At 32.2% G+C, this 17,691-nt stretch overlaps 2 protein-coding genes across 4 annotated transcripts in view; both read left to right on the top strand.

Annotated features, from left to right (window-relative positions):
* The window catches only part of gbb (glass bottom boat), an 18,826-nt gene extending 15,513 nt beyond the window's left edge, over positions 1-3,313 (top strand). The window contains exons 4-6 of the mRNA XM_018458241.1: positions 1,474-1,662; positions 2,618-2,691; positions 2,886-3,313. Coding sequence (XP_018313743.1) covers positions 1,474-1,662; positions 2,618-2,691; positions 2,886-3,146 — 524 coding nt within the window. The 3' untranslated portion in view covers positions 3,147-3,313. The remainder of the gene's footprint in view (positions 1-1,473; positions 1,663-2,617; positions 2,692-2,885) is intronic.
* A 7,624-nt stretch (positions 3,314-10,937) lies between these two features.
* Positions 10,938-17,640, top strand: egr (TNF superfamily member 12 eiger). 3 transcript variants are annotated; one of them, XM_018458208.1, is made up of 7 exons: positions 10,938-10,999; positions 12,681-13,230; positions 14,375-14,679; positions 15,375-15,680; positions 16,376-16,568; positions 16,672-17,028; positions 17,294-17,640. In XM_018458208.1, the coding sequence occupies exons 2-7, from the start codon at positions 12,871-12,873 to the stop codon at positions 17,492-17,494; spliced, it is 1,722 nt and encodes a 573-aa protein (XP_018313710.1). In that variant the 5' UTR covers positions 10,938-10,999; positions 12,681-12,870; the 3' UTR covers positions 17,495-17,640. The 3 variants fall into 3 exon arrangements, with proteins under 3 accessions (XP_018313710.1, XP_018313711.1, XP_018313709.1); XM_018458209.1 differs by having other exon boundaries at positions 10,955-10,999; positions 12,639-13,230; positions 16,741-17,028; XM_018458207.1 differs by having other exon boundaries at positions 10,955-10,999; positions 12,639-13,230.
* Positions 17,641-17,691: the final 51 nt, after the last annotated feature.

Here is a 17,691-nt window from a genome sequence, read left to right as displayed (position 1 = left end):
CCTGCCGGTCAATTTACTAGCTTTCTCGGACTCGCGCACACTCGAAACACACGGTACCCTGCCGGGCGCGAGTACTCGGGATTATTTACATACGATCTCTCGCTGCGACGAGGTCTCTTCTAGTCGTCGACTCGCATTCCCGATCTGACCGCGATCCCGATCGATGAGATTTATCACGGGATTTATCTCCTCCTTTTAAGGGGATGTTGGAGTGACCAAATTATCACATTACAGTCGTATAAAAATCTTCACGGAGAGAATTTTTTCTTAGAATTTACCTTGAAAATATGACAGTTGTGGGTCAACATTGTATTTCGAAGAATTTATGTAAATTTAATGTAAATCTCTCTCACTCTTTAATAAAACTACAATGAAGTATAAAATAAGTTTGATCAATTTTACTGAAGTGCATGGTAAAAATCTTTAAAATAGTTTATTATACCACAACTACTATATTTTCAGGGTAAATTTTAAAAGAAAATTCTCTCCGTGTTCGAATTGATTATCGAAAAAAAGTTAAAAAATTTTTTAACATTCTTTCGATTTTAGTATAAAATCCACTGCACCCCCTCCTAATTTTGCGTCTACTTTAATCCTGTAAAAGGATTTTTTATTCCGTTCAGTTAATTCGAAGATTTTATACGACTGTAATGTGATAATTTGGTCATTCCAGCATCCTTTTAAGACTTTATTCGTCGAGAGAGAATAAGCCTGCGAACGGGATGTGGAACCGGGCGCGATAACTTTCTAACATGCACAATCGGGTTATCGGCGAAATGAATTATAACGAAAAGGGTTTTCAGATTTCGATTGTGAAATTGAAAAGATGCGTAAACATCGCTTGAACTGATACGAATTTCGTGGGCACATCCGAACTCCCCGCAGACTTGGAATTTTCCAGAGTAATTAAAACGAGACATCTAAAACGCGTTGGAAGTGAATGTCTAGCATATCTACGATAAGCTGGCTCGACTTTACGCCGAGATTCTTGAGCGTTCAATATTCATGAAGGTTGACTATTAATAATCCTGAGACCCGCGTGCGCGCAGGCCATTCTAATAAACACGTATACCTGATACTTACGGAATAAAGATTCGAAATATGTGAGCAAGAGTCTCCTGTTTTCGCAAAACATGATTTTCGCAGAACGCCTCTAGTGCGTCAAGAGTGCATCGATGTAACGATGCATCGATATTTGTAGCGACTTTCAACATATTCCCATGGTGGAATTACTGTGGAATTACTTCCATCATGCATGTTTCCTCTTCTCTCTCTATTCTCTACTGTTTTTCTTCTTTTATTTAAAATATGTTCGTTTCGTATATCATATTATTTAATTATTTTATATTATTTAATCGTATCTCTATATTATATATTTTGGTTTCAAGAAAAATAAGTTACTACTATTGTTATTAGTTGAGAAGAGCCAGTTAGTGATTTCATTAATTTATTTCTTCAATTGATATATTATAGCGCATGAAGTAAGACCAGAGGATGTCGGAATTATGGGATTTCGGGGTGATCCAGACAAGCAACCCTTCATAGTGGGCTATTTTAAGAGTTCAGGAGTAAGGGAATCCAAGGTTCGACAGAAGCGCGACGCCAAGAGGAAGAAGAAGAGTGAGGCCACCAGTTGGGATTACCGGAATAATCCTTACACTGGTAAATTCGAATATGAAATATTACAATCCAAATTTAATTTATAATATAATAAATATGATAATATAATAGTAATAATAATATAATAGCATAATTTACACGTATTTATATTTATATATAATTTATATAAAGAAAAAACGAAGAATATGTATACAATATATGTATGTATGTGATATATCGTATGTATACTCAGGGTGAGAAAAAAATACTGAGACTCCGAAATATCTCGAAAAAATATAAGTTTTATAAAAACCTATTTCAAATAAAAGTTGTAGGGTTTAAAAAGATCGATTTAATGATTCTATTAGTTCGACGTGCCAAAATTAGGACAAGATTATCTTGAATTTTTTAAACGATGCTCCTTATTTTTTTATTGCATATTTTTATAGCCTTTCTTCAGACCTTTTCAGAGCACTATAATTTTATCTTTACTTTAAGTAAACAGTTTTGAAGTTATCGAGCTTTTTATGGTAAAATCACGAAAACAGATCGAAAGATAATCTAGCTTACAAAGGTAAGGTCGAAAGATAATTCCAAGAAACAATTTGACGTCCTTGGACGTCTGAAATATGTCTAGAAAGGTTTATGTCACTGTATGTTAGATGTCTAAAATATGTCCTTAAAGATGATTCATAAAATTATTATAGTGCTTTGAAAAGGTTTGAAAAAGAGCAACGTCACTTAAGGTCGAACTGATAAGATTAGTAAATAGATCTTTTTAAACCTTATAACTTTTATCTGAAACAGTCTTCTTTAAAATTTATCGATAAGAAATAGAAGTAATAGCCAACGATTAAAGCTAGATCTTTAATGCTTAAATAATTCATTTTAAAATTTATATTTTTCGAAATATTTTGGAGTCCCGGTCTCTCTCTTTCTTCATTCGTCTTTTCTCTATATTAAATTTCATAAATAAAAAATATATATATGTGCAGTGATAAAAGATATATTTTCGCAGATCCTGGAGCACAGTATTCACGAACTTGCAAAATACAAACATTATACGTCAGCTTCCGCGATTTGCAGTGGCAGGTGAGCAATTAATTAGCGTGTCTTTTAAAACTCTGGTTTCTCACGGCGCGCCGCGACGTGGTGGTGGCCGTGTCGGATTACGGTATCACAGGCAAAGAATCGTATGTTTTCTACGAATCCGACGTGTGCGTTGAGGAACCAGACGTCAGAAATTTATATGTGCGTCATTTCTTACAATTTATTTTGTTGCATAGGATTGGATTATTGCACCCGATGGGTACGATGCATATTATTGCAGCGGGGAATGCAACTTCCCGTTGAACGCTCATATGAACGCAACTAACCATGCAATAGTTCAAACTCTAGTGCATTTGGTGAGTCCGGGCAAGGTACCCAAGCCATGCTGCGCACCCACCAAACTTTCAGCCATTTCCGTCTTGTATTTCTTGGACGAGAGCAATGTCATCTTGAAGAAATATAAAAACATGGTTGTTAAGAGTTGCGGCTGCCACTAGATCTTTGCTTCCCAGCCAACTGATAGAATTGAAAAACAGCACTCGTTGATGCAGAGGCCAGCTGAACCAGATGATAATTTCATAATCAAATGAACAATATTTCCTCATTTCTTTCGGAATTTTATTATTCAGGCACTATTTTTGAGCCTTTCGAAAGTATAAAGATATGAGACTGCTCTAAAAAAAGAATTAAAATATGAGATTGCTCTAAAAAAGTTAATAATTTTATTATTGACGATTATTATAAAAAATATTATTTTTGCGTGTTGGGCATAATTTTATCATTTTTATACAAATCAATGTGCCTGAATAGATTGTTTAATTTAATCATTATATATGTATATAGGATGTTCCATTAAGATCGTAACAACACTTAAGGATAGATTATTGAGATCGTTTTGAGACAAAAGTTCTAATACCACAATTTTCAAAGCTAATAATTTTTATATTATAGGTATTTAAGTTGCAAGTATTTGTGTTGTAAGTATTTAAAGTTAGCGAATCAAGTTACTTAAAATTTGTGCGCTCTGATGTAACACAATTCACAGTGCTAAAGACGAAAGTCGACTATCTATTTCATCAAGATAATGATTATTATGTGAGTACGTGTAAAAATAACATATTTCAAGACTGATAAATAATTCGTGCACAGTAATCTTGAACTGAAAATTATAAAATTTACATAAAAATATCATTAGACACCAAGATATACTTTAACCAAATATGGCTTCTTTCGCTCATTGTATTGTTTGAACATTTTTCGAATTTTACTTACTACTATTTATTTATATGTCATCTGAAAAAGATGAGATTTTCATAAAATATATTATTTTTATTTATTTTTTTTTATATTATCACATGCCAGAATGATCGAATTGATGAGATGCCCAACACGAAATGAGGAAGTTTCAATTTCGAATCCTGGTTGGAATGATATTTTTTACCATAAATTTTTACAATGTTTCAAGAATATTCACTAGCATTAGTATTATTAAATTGCTTGTCAATTCTCTGTAAAAAAATGTTCATACATAATTGTATAGAACTATATAAAATGATATAAAATTATATAAAAAAATATATATTATAGTTAGGTACAATTCATTATATATAATTTTATATAACACTGTCTAACTTTTGTATATAATTATGTATAAATTCCTTATTATGTGTATTTATATATGAATATACATAACGATTCATGTATTTTCATATATATTTATACATGATTTATTATAGTTCATATAAAATTTTATATAATTATATATAAGAGGTAAGTAAGTACACGTCTCTATCACGAGGTGGACGCGCTGCTCGTAAGAAGAAAACGACCAGGATCCCTATTCTGTAACTGTCTTTACATGCCTTCCGACAGTTGTCAGTGTTGTTGCATAGATATTTTATATGGTGAAAAAGCTGCGCAATGACACCGACAACTGTCGGTAGGCCTGTAAAACAGTTACAGAATAGCGTCTCAGCAGTGGAATTCTGTAACTTGTTATGCAGTTGTTATGAGTTCATAACAACAGTTGCGCAGCTTTTTTTACTATATGAAATATTTGCGCGACTGTCGTTATGAGTACATAACAATTGCATAACGAGTTACAGAATTCCGCTACAGGAGTCATATGCAAATCGAAGTGGCGACTCTCCTGGAGGTTCTCAAATTTTTTTAGAATGTGCCCCTGAAAACTTTTGAATCATTTTTTAAATGTATTTTAAATTTTAATGTGATGCTCATCAGTCATCAATAATACTTTAGTAATAAAACTTTTCTGCAGATTATTTATACACTAGTACATATAATTATGTATAATTATATGTATCATTTATATATGGACATATATAGTTTTGCATAATTACACACAACCATTTATACGTGTAATTATGTAAAATTAATAATTATGTAAAAAATTTTAGTAAATATTAAGGAAGGGGAAACCATCTTCAATGGGATTGACCTTGACATATGTTGTCAAGGTCGTCATCCTAAGTGACTTCTAAGAAATTTTAGTTGGCAGTCGATACTTCGACTTAAAAAGTCATTAACAAAAAGAATTAAAAGATAACGTTTTATTTCTATTTCATACTTGAGCGTGCAAACCTTTCAGCGACCTGATTCGTTAATGTTAAATACTTATAACTCAAATACTATTATAGCCTCAATAATAAAATTCTCTTAAAATAATCTTAGAAATTTTCCCTTAAGCGTTATTACGTTTTTATTAACCATCTTGTATGCGTGTGATTCTATTTCAATAATATAAAGAATTAGTCATAAGGGTTTTAGTATCTAGAATGATCGAATCAGTCAGATCAATTTTAAAGTAATTAAGACATGCGAGGCAATTCAGATAATAAAATCTTTTGATTTAACAATTTTTTTAAAGATATGTTTGAGACCAGTTTTACATTGAATCAATGATAAGCGCTACTTCATTTCATCGCAGGTACAATCGAATGTCCGCATTATGAAATCATTAAAAAAATAAATTATTAAATGGTATTCTTGAAGTTTTCTATCAATTTTATTTTAGTAGCACAAAAATTATCGTAGCACGCTTTTTCTCTCGCTCCCTTTCTAACGTGGTTATCACATGACAAACGTGAGTACTAAGAGAGCAGCGTAAGAGAGGAATATCACTTTTCAAACAATCAGCTAATTCATTATACGATAAGATATTTTACTATATGGATATTCCATCGTAACTATGAGTTTATAGATGTGAAACTTCACAAATACAGAAATAACACAAAAGAAAGGAGATGTAAAAGGATTTTATGGGTAAATCGATTTAATTCTTGACAGAGAATTAGTACTCTCTTGATGGTACCAACGATTACCAAATAATTTTTGTATTTATAGTATAAGTTGTGTACGCGTAGGTGTACTCAAACGTAAGTGGCGTAAGTTATTAATGACGAAGCTCGTTAGTGCGTATCACACGTAAACATGTATAAAAGCGAACTATAATATATACTCATGTTAATTCGTAAGTTTTGTATATCGTCATTGTAAATACACTCTTGTATATACTTTCTATGTTTCTGTACTTCATATTTTATGCATAAATACAAATAAATTTTAGAAATATAGAGATTAAAATTTCTCATTCAGTATTGGCAGTGACTATCGGACTGCAACTTAAAAATAGAAAATACAAAATAGGTCTTTCTTTATTTCAGAATGTAGGTATATTGTTCGTTATTTTTTCCAAGTATTATAACCGATAAAGAATACGAGAGTTCCATCCAGAACCAAACTTACACATCGGTTATTTGTTATCTCCAAGAAAAGCAAAGATATATATAAATTATGAATGGGGATTGCTTTTTATAAATTCGTTTACAAATTTACTTCCTACATCAGTCAGTATTATATATATGATATTTGTATTAATTGTGTTCTGCTTTTGTTGTCTATATTATCCAATTGAGTATTATTATTGAATATGTTATATATCGGTAAATAAACAAGTAAACAAATACGTAAGACATATTTCCGTTTTTATCTCGCGTGTAGTAAATTCCATCATAATTTCTTCAAACCGACATTTCATCACGTTTTTATACTTAAAGTCCGGGACACTCACGTAAGTCCCGTTATTAATGCCATGTTAGAAAAAATTCTACAATGGCAATACTAATTAGTCATCATGCGATGCTCTAAATTCGTATTAAGGCTCCTGTTTCTTCACAATAACCATCTGAAGTTATGACGTCAAAAATGTGACTCCTTTCCTTGCAACATAAACATAGTTAATATAATTTTATCATATACGTCATTCTCTGTATACGTATATTGATAAAATATACTAACCATAATAATAATAATAACTTTATTGAATGGAGCGGTCAACATTCAATAGTGGAAGCAAATGCATAACAATAATAACATTGAAAATACCAATTGCATCACCCGCAATGGATGAAGTGTCAATCTATAGCCATCTTTTCCGTATAATCATATATAATATCCGTTTATATCTTAAGATGTGATGTAATGGGTACATTTTGAGAGGAAAATATACAAGAGCCTACATATAGTTGTAACATGGGATATGTGGTGGTAAGCAAATAATTAAAGTCTCGTCGTCAGCAAAATAAAGTTTGACAATTTATTTAATAGCGCGTCTAATTTGAATCGTGTCTACGTGTCGTGACCTCGCGTTCTCGAGAGTCAAGATCCATTCCTCTGCTTTATCTTTGTTCGAGATCATTCTTATATAAACATATCTTCTTTCGAAAGTTAATGTGATTGTTAGTCTAATACATACCTAAATATTATTGTTAAATTGAGAAAATAAAAATCGTTTAAGTCGAGAACATAAAAAATAGGCCGAGGTTACTACCTATACCTAGAAATGTAGAAAAAAATATAACAGGATAAAAAAGATATTTTCATTGACTCGGAAATAAGAAAGAACAAAAGAAATAAGTTACTCGTTTAGAAAACTGGCTATTGTATTCCACACTGATCCTACCGTATACAACATATGTATGCTCGTACAACATATGTATGCGTCGTGTGCATTGTATTCCGAATAACTGACTCGAACCTTTTATCTCGCGTTATGATTATTTATAGTTTTCTCGAATATTATTCTTCTTATTATACTTTCTGAATTACTGCTTTCTATGTGTGTGAGATCGTAGCGATGTAATCGCCGCAATGGTATTCAAACGACCAGGATGCATATCAACATATAAGTCAAGAATTGTGACAGAAGATTTAAGATATAAAACAAAGCAGGAAAGTGAAAAAGTATACTTTCTCATCTTTCTGCTTTTAATATCTATGTTCAAAATGTGTGTTTATCTCCTATAAAATAGAACAGCTTGTAATTAGAAACGAAGATTTTGAGAGATTTAGATGCAATCCATTTGTTACCAACCAATTAGCAATTTATTGAAGGTGATTATTTAATATGGTTGTGACAAAACAGACTTTGAAAAGTTTGAAGAATATAAAGAGAAGGACATCGTCTATATATATAAAAAGCTTGTAGATAATAGCCAGAGCAAATCGGTAACAAAAAGATTGAAAAGTAAAGGTCCAAGAATTGAATTTTAAAATACCTTGATGAAATATTAGGTATTGAAAAAAAGCTAGGAGAATGATTATGGACAAAAATCTGTTGAGATTGATTTGTAAAGAATAAGGAACGAAGGAGTGATAGAGTGGAATTAATAATGATGCAGTTTGGCGATCAACAGTTCAAGATTTATTGACTTGAAAGTTTTAGAAAGATCTGAGACTACAAGAGCTGACAATGAGCCATTATCAAAAGAGCATAAAACACAATCTGATAGATGAAGAAGAGTTGTAGTGTGGTATTGAGAAATGTTTATGAAAACCTGACTGACATTCGGGTATTACATTACATGTGAGTATGTTATATGTACATATTATTTATGTATTATATATATATATATTATTTATGTATGTAGAGTTATTTTGTTTAAAGAAAGCTTACATTAGATTTTGAAAATGCTGAATAAACTATATTTTACAAACCAAAACAAAGAGTTCATGGTATACTCTATAGTAATAACTCTATAGTAGTACTCTATAGTAATAACTGATAATAGGAAAACTACAGATGATAACAACGATTAGATACAATTACGTTCATTACTTCCGCACGCTTATTAAATGACCGCCGATTAGTCATGGGATTTCCAAGTTGATATTATTTGAACGCGCGCGCGCGCGCGCGCGCGCGCGTGTGTGTGTGTGTGTGTGAGACTGCAATGCAATTAATTATTATTTTTTAATAATTTGTCTACTAGGCAAAATTGCTCAATTTAATCACATGTTCAATTATGCAAATATTATTTAATCAAATATTCGTTTAGCTGCATAAATATCATTATTAGTATTGCCACAATGATTAACAAGCAATTTTCATAAATAAACAAATTACAGTTGAATAGTTGCAATAATCAACGTAAGAGTCACGTTTAGATCGCGAGAGCATTAATTCTGAGAAGCTTTTATTTTATCGTCTTAATTTATCCTGCGGTAAGCCGTGGCTTTAAGTTTTAAGTGCAGACGCCAGTGTGATGTCATGCCTGAATTATTTAATTTCTCAGTAATGCATACAGAAGACAGACAGCCGTGTATATTCCAGGAAAGCTTCTTTCTTTGTGGCATTTTATCGGCTATTACAATATTAGCATTGAATGCCGTAAAAGAGAGAAAGAAAGAATTCTACAACTGATGGACTCTAATTAATTACTTTATGACAATAATGACTAGACATCGGATTTTTATGCAATTTCATATTTTTTTTAGAAAGCAGATTAGAAAGTAACGTAAAAATAGAAATTTGTCTCATTAAAGAAGCGTTCTAAAAATGCATATTTATTTGTACATATTGTGCATATTTGCATATTTGTGCAAATTTGCATATTTTGTACATGCTGCAAAAAATATCTGCATAAAAATCCGATATCTAATAATGACATTAATGAAATTATAAATACCTACATTTCAAACTATGTTCGAAAATTTTCCTAGCGAAATATTTTAAAAATTTATTCCACTATTTCTTTCTATTATGTGGGATTACATAAATTATATTATATGGATTAGAAATAGAAAGATAAATTTCAAATTTATTTTATATTTCTCCTCTTTTTTCTTTTCCTCTTATCTTTATTCAATAAATCTTGCCAAATAAATTTTAATGAGATTAACTTTAGATCTAATTAAAGTATTTAATATTTAAAGCAAAAGAAAAGAAAGAAAAAGGAAAAGCAATCCATAATTAAGAATAAAAAAATATTCGCGAATGCAATTATATGTATATAATATTATATATACTTAGAAAGTGTAAATGTAACTAATATTACTTAATCAAATATATATTTTTTGTTTTGATAAATAAGCTTTAATGTGGCTAGATAATCTATATTAAAATTATTATTGCAAGCAAGTCTTCCTTATTAACTCGTAGTTGTACCGTATGTTTTTCAAGTTTATTATTGACTCAAGCAGAATAAGCGTAACTGGAAGCCTGCAGACGTGGTCAATGCGAATTCCTTAATTGTGGTCGTAATTGTGTTTATTTTTTCATCTTGCGGTTACTTTGTTTGTCTTGTGTATTTGCCTACATTCTCCGTTGTATTATTTTTGTCTTTTGTTAATTAGCTTCATTTCGAGCTTTTATTTTCAAGCTTTATTTTACATTATTACACTTGTAATTCAATAGTCTTCCATATAATGCATAGTTTCTTTATAATATTTAATAGAAATATTTAATAAGCTTAAAATAAAACATATTTATTATAAATACCATTTATTACATACATTCATTTCCTGCCATCGTATATACATAAAGTTCATAAGTTTAATGTCGCGGTAAAAAATATATCTAGCGTAATATCGCATCGTCTGACAAGAGATGAAGGCGTCGCGGTGATAAACGCGTACGAGCTTCATCCTGTTCTTCAGTATGCTTGTGTCGATCGTAGACGACGGATGTACACTGTTGTGCACGCGTTCTTTTGAACTCTGCAAGTGCTCCGGAAATATTAATAATGAGCGACAAAGAGAGATCGAAACACGCTATCAGACAAATAAATTTTACTTTGTGAAATAAATTATTTTTATTTACTCCTAAAGAGAAAATTAACGCATATTAACATTAATTTCCGATATTTATAAAAAGTGAAGTTTATAGAGTATATATGTGTGAAACGAGAAGTATTGAATTAGTGAGCCGAAGTGTGATCTCTAGTAATTTAAATTGATAAACTGATATATTAATTACAATATAATATAAAAATTTTAATAATTGTGTTCGAAAATTAAATTGTGAAGCAAGGATTATCTAAATCAGGATGAAGTATGTTTCGTTTTAATTATTGATCACACAAACATCGATAACAAACATTTTATTTATTTATCGATATGAGATTCTGAAATTTTAAAATTACGTTAAATTGATTTAGAAAATATACGTAATTAATTAACGATAAATACAAATAAATGAAACATTTAATGTTATTGCAACAGCTAAGATATTACTTATGAATACATTGTATAATAAATTTCTATTGTTCTTATATTACACTTGTTTAATAAAACTTATGCAACGTGTACATAGATATAAATTTTCAGATAATAGAAAAATAATTTGATTAAATTGGATTCAGATAGAAGTCAGATAGAAGTGAAAATTAGATTAGATTATTCAATTTAATCTCAAACATATCAAAATATTAATTATGTTTTATTGTTAAAATATTAATTATGTTTTATTGTCAAAATTTATCGAATTCTTTCTACAAAAATCGGTACATTTGAGAGTTCTTTTCGGATTGAATCAAGGTTTTCTCTTAATCCTTCTTTGATTTTGAAATAAACGTGATCTATTCCTTGTGTATCTTTTGCCGCAGGATAAGAGTGCGGAAAAATGATGAGACTCAGATACAAAAGAGCGAAAGAGAAAAGGCGAGGATAGAGGAGGTCCTCTTGTAGTTCTCTACCTTTAGGGGGGAGGGGGAGGAACTCACCGGACAGGTTTTAAAACGGGACAGGACCAGTGTGGGATATTTAACGTCTTCGTATATCGTAAATCTTCGAAAATGTACAATTAGGTGAACGCGTCTATTCCGCGAATGCGGAAAGCTACTCATCGATTTCTTTCGGAGTTAAATATTTTTTTCTCGTAATAATTTAGACAGAATCTTATTCTTTTTCGTTATATAATGTATATTATATCGTCAGAAGCAACGGGATTCGAGCATAAAACAAGACACGTCTTAGTTCTCTATTATCTCCTATCTGAGTCCAATTGGCTGAAATGCGATTAGCGTTCTTTGCGATGATTGAAGTGTTTGTGTTTGTCCACTTATAAAACTTAAATGAACTTTATATATTCGTTGGCAAGAAACTAATGTGTGTAATAGTGATAACGTATCAATAACAAGACAAGTTTTTGCACCTTATCAATTGGTAATAATAAAACTCTGATCGCATCAGAATTTGTTTAGTTAAACCAAAGAGGAATATAATTCTTTCTCCTTAGAACTGCAGATACAAAACTTTTTAAGCCGGTATCAGACTAGAGACTGAGATTGAATTTGACCAATCAAGGAAGAGTTTACTAAACAATTATTTCGTTTTCTTTCTTCTGATTGATCAATTTCGACCTCCATTTCAACATGAATCTCAATGTCTAGTCTGATATAAGTTTATTTAGAACACATATAAATTCGCAGTAAATAAATTTAGTGCGGAAAATAGTTGAGTACGTTTAAATTTAAATGCCTAAACACATGACATGAATGTAAGATACAATAGGTCTGTTTTTTTATTGTTGCTCTTTGAACCGGTGCAATAAGTTGAAGTGAAACAAACGTATATTTGTTTCACTTCAACTTATTGCAGTATGTGTACTAGTTCAGAAAGTGCAGCAATAAAAAACAGACCTAATCTTTAAATTGGGTAGTCTTCAGTAAAAGAAAACAAATTCTCTATAGGATGAAAATGTTGCTGTACTAGAGAAAACAAAGAATTTGCAGCAACGCATAGCTTTTACGGAAGGATGGTTTCTTGACATATCGTAAAATCGATGCGAGGATGAAGTTCTTCGTTTATCATCAAATCAAATCGTGAAGATATACGTATGAATATGTAAATCGTATTTGCGTCAAACTTACACGGATACATACACACAATCATTCTCCCGCTGAAAATCGTTCAATTTCCGCGATGACGTCCATGCTATCCGGGGAAGAAAGCAACGCGGTGAGGATGAAGCAAAAGTTAATGAGGAACGCGCCTGCCAAAGAGGAGACGAGGTCATTCCTGAACTTTTCGCGGGAGAACTTGAGCATCTCGCACTCCGACCTCGAACAAGGGTTCAACCGATCGCGGCTCGTAAGACCGAGCAGAAACACGATTTTGAGCGTAGCCGCCCTTATGGCCGCTGTTCTCTGCCTCGGCCTTCAGAGTTGGAAGCTGTTGTCGAACACTCGCGAAATTGAACAGTTGAGAAGAGACGTCGATATCCTGAAGCATCGGTTTCTGGAGCAGGACCTTATGGACGAGCTAAAGGCCTTCGAGGAACAGGTAGGTTCCTGCAGTAAGTAAACGAATTGGCGCGCATGATTGCTGAATATTTCCTTCGTATAGTTATTCAAGAAAAGAAAAGACAAATTGCGTTTCTTTTTGTCCTGTTTGCTATTAGTGAAATTTTCTAATAATCAATGCAGCTCGTGACGGCACAAAAAAAGCAATAAATGACAGTAAATCCATTTAAGGGCACTAATTTGACATAATATCAAGTATTATAGAAGTTTATCCCTTTCTTAATTGTCTATGAAGCTTTAACATGAAGGAGAGGAAATCAAACAGGATTGTGCTTATTAATCCATGTAAAATGCGTTGATACTTAATTAGCACTAGAATAAGGCTCTATCTGTGTTTGAATTTATGATTCTCATTAGGATAATCTATAATAATACTGTCATTGAAATCATGAATAGTATCTTTTCAATATCAAAATATATCTTTTTAAAACTTTTTTCTACAAAAGCCATATTTCTTCTCCTAAACAAACAAGAAGTCTTTGTTGTTCGCATTCAAGAGAAACGCCTTTCATGCTTTGGAAAATAAAATTTTGCTAAATTTCGACGCGTCTTTACATAAAACGAACGAATCTAGCAATAAAAAGTTGTATTAACCGAACATTTGATTGAAATTATTCTCCTTAACATTCGGTAGCTATATTACCACTTTTTTTCAGTATACGCATCAGTGCGCATCCAATCGAATTTACTATAAATAACTCGAATCAACTTATCGCGTGAATTATTACGCTTAATCAAATATCAAAATACAATTAAACTGTTAAAGATATAAAAAAAATTGTATAATAGTTGAAGTTTCTTCAGTCAAAAAAAGATTCTATACTGGAACAAAATTTCTATGCTGGAATTCCCCATTACACAGAGCGTTGTTCATGCCGCTTTTAGAGGCAGCAATTACTTTAATTGTCGTCAAAAAGGAAATTATACCACAAGTGCTATTATTGATGCGCTTCCACGTATCAGACGTCCGTCACTAATTGACAATACCAATAACTACGTGATCATACAGTTGAGTTGCTCGATGGAAAATTTTTGTTACACATACAGGATATTTACATATATAGAATAAACCGCGTAGTTCATATGAAACATTTTACATACGAATGTATAACAATGCATTATAGTTGTATGCTGAAGAGTCTACCGAGGATAATGATCCAGGCGAGGCAGACATTGATAACGCCGATTACGACTCTAATTACGATGATGATGGTTCCGCATCGCACGACTATTCCGGCGACTACCATACTCCCTTGACTTATGGCGCCAGACCGTCCGATTTTCTTGATATCACGACTACATCGATACCAATACCTACGTCCCCGGATCCCGGTGCCAATGAGGACATGGTTGAGTTGCTGGCAGCCTTACGCAAGGTGGAAGAGAAGCATGGACAGGACTTCGAAAAGGACATACGAGGAAATCATAAGTGAGGCGCTGGCAATGCATTATACATTATTTTTTTAGAAAATAATATTTTGTAATAAGATAAGTTGAGCAAATTTTTGTAGGTTCTTAATCTAAGAATTCGCGATTTTTTAGAAGAAAGAGGCCGGAATGGCTATTAACACTTACTGTCATAGTGGTCATCTGTGATCACCGCCTGATTTTTTAACTCTCTGCCATTTGATATAAAATTTTAAATCACATATAAATGGTTAGATAACAATGGCTGCGTTCAGCAGAAAAAACAGCTTTGCAACTGTTGTAAAATTCTTGAATATAACTGCTAAATTAATCTTTAATATCTCGATATTTCGGTGAGATTTAGCTCTTTTCTCCGAAATTTAAACAAAAAGATTTATTCTAAGTTTTGAATGCAGCAGCGTTGAAATTTTGCGTGTTGCGAGAATTTATAGAGCGACTGTTCGAAAACATTTACAGTGAAATAAAAAAAAGTGAATTTTTAATCATTATTTTTATATTACAATTAGTAAATTCAATAAAACGAATATACATTCCACACACGTGCTGCTTTTTATTTTAATTATGAAATAATTTTCTCAGTAACCATTTTTCTTAATAGTAAAAAAATTTATGGCACGACTATGTACTATGTATATAAAAAAAATGGACAGACAACGTTAACTATCAACTTTGAATTGTATTTTTTATTGCATGTAGAAATATTGAACGAGAGAGTCTTAAAGGGGGACACAAAGGGCAATTGAATCATGAGAAAAAGATGAAAGACGTAAACAGTACCAGACACAAACCTGATGTCGTCACCAGGGAAGCTAGAAATTCAGAATACACCAAAGAGAGTATTAAATCAAAGCGATCGGTGAATGACGGCTCGATTGACGATTTTGTGAGAGATGAAACGAATGGCAAACGACATAATACTAGGAGGATTGTTGTATCCAGAGCGCGTTCTTATGCAAACGGTGAGAACAACACGAATGACAATTCTGGGACAGATCCAACAGCGTAAGTATTTATACAGTATAGTTCAGAAATTGAGAAAAAAATTACATAAAGTAAAGAATATACCAAAAAAATATTTTTAAACATTTTTTTATTATACAAAATAGAATCCTTACAATCAATACACTACTTTATTCTTATTTTCAATCTTTGTATCTCTGTTGAGTATACTTTTTTTTTGTAATCTTTAGTTGGTAGATCATAGTTATTACAGTAGCTTGAATTTTTGGAATATCGAATCTTTGGCTTTTCAACTTTGGCTTTTCAATTTCGACTTTCGAAAACAAAAGAATAGCCAAGGAGATAAATCAAATGCTTGGACCGCAATACGTGTACGTGAGCTTGGTAAAATGTGAGTTATTAAGGTCAATTTTGACCTTAATAAGGGTACATTCTGCAGTCTAAGTATAAGTTTTTAAACAAAAATCATAAAATGACGGATATATCAAAAAAATATTTTAAACATTTCTGTTCAAAGTGGAATTCTTTAGAATCAATATCATTCTATTCTCATTTTCAATCCTTGCATCACCGTTGAACTTTAATAAGTTGAATTCTTAGAAATGACGATCGTTAATGATTACATTAAATTAGACCAATTGAAAGTTGAAGAAGTAGAAAGAGATCGAATGTAACACGGGATAAATAAATTTGATATTTTCGGTCAAATTTATTAAATCAACTGTTTTCTGAGACAGACATCCCCCAAAGAAGTATCACGTCAATGCGCTGGAGACGATTCCTTCGGCGCGCCATGATTGGTCAAGCGAGGGGATTACTCAACCTGACAGATATGAAAATGAAAACACGGAAACTATAAACGACAGAAGGATCAGCTGGCGAAATCGCGATATCTCAAAAAATAAAACTGAGATTCGACAAGCCGTTCAGGTGGGTAATAATTGTTAAGGGGTTACGCGGCGTAGATGAAATCGGTGCACTAAATTCCTCACAATAGTCGAGTGAACAACACAGAGCGTTGTAATTGAATTAGAATCACGAAGTGGCTGCAAGGGAAAATCATCGGAGATTGACTCGAAGGCATTTGCGTGCACCACGGCAGGTTTACGCTATCCATTATGGGGCGGACAGCAGTCTCTTCTCATCGCGGGACGAGCACACCGGTAACGGCAGGGTACGACACCACGACGGCGTTTTCAGGGCATGGCAGCCGAGTGAGTGGGTTGCCGATCTTGGCATGAGCAGGCACTTCACACTTGCTAACGATGGCAAACTTACCGTTCATGAACCAGGATTGTATCTCGTGTACGCACAGATCCACTATCTAGACGGACACGACGAGACTGGCTTTCGCATACTGGTGAATGGCAAACATTTATTGCAGTGCATGGTAAGGATTGGAAAACGCTAAAGAAGGAATTTTAGTAATTAATGATTGTCAGAAAGACTCTATATAATGAATATAAATTCAAATATATAAAAATCGTAGACTAAAAGAACCAAAAGAGCAGATTGATTTTCGTTAATTATTATTCTCAAAATAAATGCGATTAAACTACATAAGCAAACGTTTCGACTTTATGGATCCAAATGTGTGTAATCATTTGAAATATAAAAATTGTATGAAAGTACAAAATAGCAAATATAATTTTTAGATGTATAGCCCAGGTGTGGATCACAAAAGCCGTTCATGTTTCTCAGCCCAAGTAACCTTTCTTCAAACAGGCGATCACCTAGTCTTAAAGGATATTGGATCAGCGAGATTCACTCTTTTCCATTATGATAAAAGTTTCTTTGGTTTAGTGAAAGTTGGCGAATCGAGACAGCAACAAAGACATCCACCAACACATCAGTAATTTTAAAAGCTGTAGAATTATCAGCGCTGAAAAGTGATATGCGATTTATTACAGTCATCGACTTTCCCTATTTTTAAAAGTTAGCTGTAAATTCGCATAATTTGTACCTAATGTAATATATATCTAATACACTTTTAATTTGTATATGAGAGTCATACTATACTTCTTAGTAGTTAGTTTTGTAAACTGCATGATCT

Source organism: Mycetomoellerius zeteki, unplaced genomic scaffold, assembly GCF_001594055.1.
Source record: "Mycetomoellerius zeteki isolate Tzet28-1 unplaced genomic scaffold, Tzet1.0 scaffold707, whole genome shotgun sequence".
Lineage (NCBI taxonomy): Eukaryota > Metazoa > Arthropoda > Insecta > Hymenoptera > Formicidae > Mycetomoellerius > Mycetomoellerius zeteki.
Note: the sequence above shows the minus strand (reverse complement) of the source record. Positions and strands in the feature narration are given on the sequence as shown.

Bases quoted from the DNA above. Each gene is read 5' to 3' on its own strand.
- egr (XM_018458208.1), top strand. From the start codon at position 12,871: ATGACGTCCATGCTATCCGGGGAAGAAAGCAACGCGGTGAGGATGAAG. The intron at 14,680-15,374 runs GTGAGGCGCTGG...TATTGCATGTAG, and splicing joins GACATACGAGGAAATCATAA to AAATATTGAACGAGAGAGTC. The intron at 15,681-16,375 runs GTAAGTATTTAT...TTTCTGAGACAG, and splicing joins TCTGGGACAGATCCAACAGC to ACATCCCCCAAAGAAGTATC.